This window comes from Gadus morhua, chromosome 1 (assembly GCF_902167405.1).
Source record: "Gadus morhua chromosome 1, gadMor3.0, whole genome shotgun sequence".
Classification (NCBI taxonomy): Eukaryota; Metazoa; Chordata; class Actinopteri; order Gadiformes; family Gadidae; genus Gadus; species Gadus morhua.
In genome coordinates this window covers 27906141-27911140 of record NC_044048.1, presented here as the reverse complement: position 1 = coordinate 27911140, position 5000 = coordinate 27906141, and the positions used below count along the sequence as shown (strand labels likewise).

At 43.1% G+C, this 5000-nt stretch overlaps 1 protein-coding gene across 2 annotated transcripts in view; it reads left to right on the top strand.

The window, feature by feature from the left end:
* Positions 1 to 826: 826 nt before the first annotated feature.
* Positions 827 to 5000, top strand: part of fignl2 (fidgetin like 2) — a 20538-nt gene continuing 16364 nt past the window's right edge. Inside the window, exons 1-2 of one of the 2 annotated variants that reach the window (XM_030360181.1) lie at positions 827 to 1019; positions 3584 to 3731. In XM_030360181.1, coding sequence (XP_030216041.1) covers positions 3707 to 3731 — 25 coding nt within the window. In that variant the 5' untranslated portion in view covers positions 827 to 1019; positions 3584 to 3706. Of the gene's footprint in view, positions 1024 to 3583; positions 3732 to 5000 lie in introns of both variants that reach the window. The other variant, XM_030360172.1, reaches the window with a different exon arrangement.

Below are 5000 nucleotides of genomic sequence, written 5' to 3'. Positions count from 1 at the left end.
TGGGGCGGAGGGGTGCGTGTGGCGGGAGAGTTTACCCGCTGGACCGCGCTCCTCGTACATCACGGTTCCCCTTTTTGAAGTTGAAGCCGATGTGTTTTTGTGAATGTAAGTGAAAAACATTTTAGAATGCAGGAAAACCATCAGGACTTTCTCCTCCATGATGAATATTATTATTATAATAATAATAATAATAATTATTATTTTTATTACTATGTATTTGTCGGTTGGTTTGATGCGTTTGTTAAAAGAAAAATGTGTTTGTTTGTAATCACTGAATGTATGCATTCCATCCTCCTACCGTTGGATTATCTTGGAACTAAACTTTACCTGCTAATTTCCTTCCTCATGTCTCTCCATTCCTTCATTCTCTCACTCTCTCTATCCCCCCCACCTCTCTCTCTGTCTCTACACCTCTATCTCTCTCTCATTCTCTCTCCTTGCCCACAAGTATAGAATGCTAGCCCTGACTTTTTCAGCTCCTGATTGGTCAACTCACCTCACACCCCCCTCTCACCCCGCTCTAACCCCCCCCCCCCCCCCTCCCCCCCCTCCCCACCACTCTCCCTCCCCTCCCCTCCCCTGCTTAAATACTTTAACATAAAGAGAGAGAGAGAAGAGAGGAGGGGAGGGGGATGGGAGAGGAGCCTGGGGGAAGGGAACCATGTGTGTATGTGTGTGTGTGTGTGTGTGTGTGTGTGTGTGTGTGTGTGTGTGTGTGTGTGTGTGTGTGTGTGAGAGTGTGTGTGCGTGTGCTCGGTTGTCACTGGTAGGGAGAGGCAGAGAGGGAGGGAGGGAGGGTGAAAGAGAGAGAGGCAGAGAGAGAGAGAGCGAGAGAGAGAGAGAGAGAGAGAGAGAGAGAGAGAGAGAGAGAGAGAGAGAATGCGAGCTTGGACAGCTAGTGAGTGGAGAGTAGTGTCCCATATGTGGAAAAAAGCATAGCAGTGTACACACAGCTCTGTGGTCTGTTCCAGGGATTATCCAAGCGCACTCACATCTTGATGGAAGACACGCAGGCATGAGTAGGTAAGGCGTCCGTGTCTCCCTGTGTATCGGCTGTCATGTCCTCTTGTTTAACTTGGCTCCGCTGGGCTGAAGTTGGAAGGGAATCAAGCGCTCGCACAGCAACGCTCTCTCCCTCGCTCTCCTCTCTCCTCTCTCCTCTGAGACAGCTTGACATTCCCCAGCCTCGGCTACCGGAGCAGCCACACTACCTGACACCGGCGTGGCTCTGCCTCTCATTCTCCCTCTTATTGCCTTTCTCTCAGCTCCTGTCACTGTTTTCTTCTCTCTTTATCCCTATCGTTATTCTTTGCTTTTTCTATCTCTGTTGGTTTTTTGAGCTGCAGTAATCTATCAATCTATCTTTATATGACTGTATTTCTGTCTATCTATCGATCTATCTCTCTCTCTCTCTCTCTCTCTCTCTCTCTCTCTCTCTCTCTCTCTCTGTCTCTCTCTCTCTCTCTCTCTCTCTCTCTCTCTCTCTCTCTCTCTCTCTCTCTCTCTCTCTCTCTCTCTCTCTCTCTCTCTCTCTCTCTCTCTCTCTCTATCTATCTATCTATCTATCTATCTATCTATCTATCTATCTATCTATCTATCTATCTATCTATCTATCTATCTATCTATCTATCTATCTATCTATCTATCTATCTATCTATCTATCTATCTATCTATCTATCTATCTATCTATCTATCAATTCCTTGCCACTGCAAGCATGATGGTTTCACTTACTTTGCATCTTTCCTCATTGAATTGATGTTCTGTATTAAAGCTGTTGCTTTAATTCTGCAATAGGAGAATGTTATTATCATAAGTTAGTGTGGAGAGAGAGAGGGAGAGAGAGGTATAGAGGTTGTGGGAGAGAGAGGGAGGAAGCACATGAAGAGCATTAGTGTTCTGGGGTGGCCGGGTGCTCATTGCATAATATCTTTCCTCTATAGAGATGTAGGCATTTTATTTATAATTTGTGTTGTTTTGTGTGAGCGTGGAACACTGTTAAGATTTGATTCCTGGGTTAATGTGTGAAGCCTGAACATTTGTATTTACTGTAAGATTTCTGTATGGTATTTTGATAACTTTTAAAATATCAGTAATTGAATTGGCAGGATGCTTCTGGAAAACAAATACATACAATAATAATAATAATATAAATGATGTTAATAATGACCAGATCTAAAAATTGCAATGCTTTTTGCTTTTGCATTTACTTTTAGTAATAATGGTATTTCTAATTAAAATAATAAAACATAATTATAAAAGCAGTATTTATTGTATTGTTTGCTGTTGTATTTGTTATTTTATTGAGTGTAAATCTATTTGGAAATAAATATAGATCACAAATTATACAAGACACATATTATCCAGAATAATACATCTAAATTATTATTATTTTAAACTGAAATTTATTAACTCTATTTTGATCTATTTAGTTTAATGTCAACATGTTTATGTTTCCTCTAATAATATTACACTATAATGTAAAGGCAATTTTTAATCAATGAATGTTGTTTGTCCCTTTTTCAAATATGACCAATTCTTACAGTAATATGCTCAATACAATTTATACTCAAAGCGTGTAATAAATATGGTGAATCTAATTAATTATTGCTTTATATTCTAAGAAAATATGTTAATTGGAAAGGATTGTGGTCCTATTTCCTTATTTAATTGTCCACTAGAGAGTAAGTTGAGATGTCAAAGAGACTGATGTGGAACCAGATTGTTATCTCAAAAATATTTTTAGCCTTGGATCGTTTTGCAAACGTGTAGCTTTTAAAAGTGTTTGGTGTCCTAAGAATGCAATCTTCATTGCCCCAGCACACGGAGCGCTGGTAAGGTTCAGTGTTAGGGGGGACAGATTTAGAAAGTCCTTCTTTAGAGGGACTGGCCACCGAGCCACAATCAGGTTAATGCTGCCCCTGAATGAATGCCCCTGTGTGCATCAATTTGGGAGACGTTTGTTTGAGTGTTTGAATGTGAGTGTGTGTGTTTGTGTGTTTGTGTGTGTGTGTGTGTGTGTGTGTGTGTGTGTGTGTGTGTGTGTGTGTGTGTGTGTGTGTGTGTGTGTGTGTGTGTGTGTGTGTGTGTGTGTGTGTGTGTGTGTGTGTGTGCATGTGTTTGTGTGTCTGGGTGGGGGATAAGAGCGAGAATGTTAGTTTGTTTGTTTTTGTGTGTGTGTGCTGTGTGTGTATTAATCAAATTGAGTCAGCATGTGCGTTTGTGCTTTTGTTATTGTGTTGGTTGGTCAGTGGTTAGTCAGTAATGTCATTCTACCCGATTTTACATCTTCTGTATGTGTGTGTGTGTGTGTGTGTGTGTGTGTGTGTGTGTGTGTGTGTGTGTGTGTGTGTGTGTGTGTGTGTGTGTGTGTGTGTGTGTGTGTGTGTGTGTGTGTGTGTGTGTGTGTGTGTGTGTGTGTGGGTGAATGTTTAGGTCTGTGTTGCTGTGTGAGCATGTGTGAAAGGGTTAGCTGACATGTGAGTGTTTATCCAGACATTGTGCAGCAGCCTGTAACTTGCTCTCTCTCTCTCTCTCCCTCTCTCTCTCTGTCTATATCTCTCTCTCCCCTTCTCTCTACCCCAGGGCCAGCCATTGTGAAACCAGCTTCTGCACATGCCAGTGATGGACTTCAGCCGTACAGACGCTAACGTTAGCTGGCATTCACAAAACAGCAGCACTCGTCCCAACTGAGACCAGCCCCACAGAATGCTGAGCCCCATTGTCCCCTATAGTGAGTACACTGCCGTTCTCCACACACTGCATGTCTCCACCCAAAACACACGCGCTTGGGCTGGACTCTGGCTCAACCAAGGACATAACCCCAAGGGTCTCGTATTCTGAGAGGGAAAAAATAGAGCCAAACTAAACAACCTAGCTAAAAAATCTGCCTGTTATTTCTTTTAAGGGTTGACATTTTTACATTTTTGTTTTAGTATAAAATCCCTTGGAGGAGTTATTTGTTCGTGGCATTGTGTAGTGTTGTTGAAAAATACAGGGATTCAAACTATCTTCCAGTCTTTTTATGGTTGTCTCACAAAACTAAACCCAGTGGGCTCCAACGTGGGTTTTCAACACAATCAACATTCTGTCCTTCCTCCTCTTATTGATTCTCCTGGGGCCTAATTGTGGCTTAAGGCTCTCCCTTACCCACCCTCTCACTCTTTCTTACCCGACCCCTTCTCTCTCTTCAATTGTCAATTATTTCCTTAATAAGTCGAACCCCGATAGAAAGTATGGCGTAACCTTTGAACCACAGGTATTAAAAACCTTCACAGGTATTTGTGAGACTCCAGCATTGCAGAGCATTCTGTTAAAAAATGGAAATAAAATAAACACGTTAAAAAGCAGCATGACGGAAGGGTGGACAGTGGAGCGAGTGTGTGTGGGTAAAGAGAGAATGAGCCTGAGAACCTCTGCAGCTCTGCAGCGGCGTCCCCTCTCAGGGCTGGGACACTTTCATACCACCCACACAACTCTAGCCTTACACTGGCTCTTGCCTCACAACAGCAGGATTGAGTAGTCTCTCCTTCCTCTTTCTAATCACTGACCTAATAACTGATGTCCAGTCGTAGTGGCCCCCCCCCCACCCCTCCACCAGGCTTCATCGGAGGGTCCAGCAATGAGCTCTCCTACACGGCAGCAGTATTGTTTGCAGGCCAGCATGGGGCTGCCGACGCAGTCTCTGTCTCCCCCAGTCCCCTTCCTTTAACCCCCCCCCTACCCCCTACCCCCTACCCCCTACCCCCTACCCCCAAGCTCTTTAACTTTCCTCAAAGAACCATTATTGTCATGACAGTTACAAGAAAAGAGAGAGGAATCTAACAGAGCGGTCCGTTTAAGAAGCATTAGTAAATCAGTAAATGTGAATTAGTGAGTTAGTAAATATGTCTTGTTCCTTTTTATCTTCTGCTTGGTTTGGGGGTTTGTGGTAAATGCGCTCTGGCAGCGGCCTGCATGAGAGTTTGGATCTGAGCAAAATGGCAAAATCTTGCTACGTGTC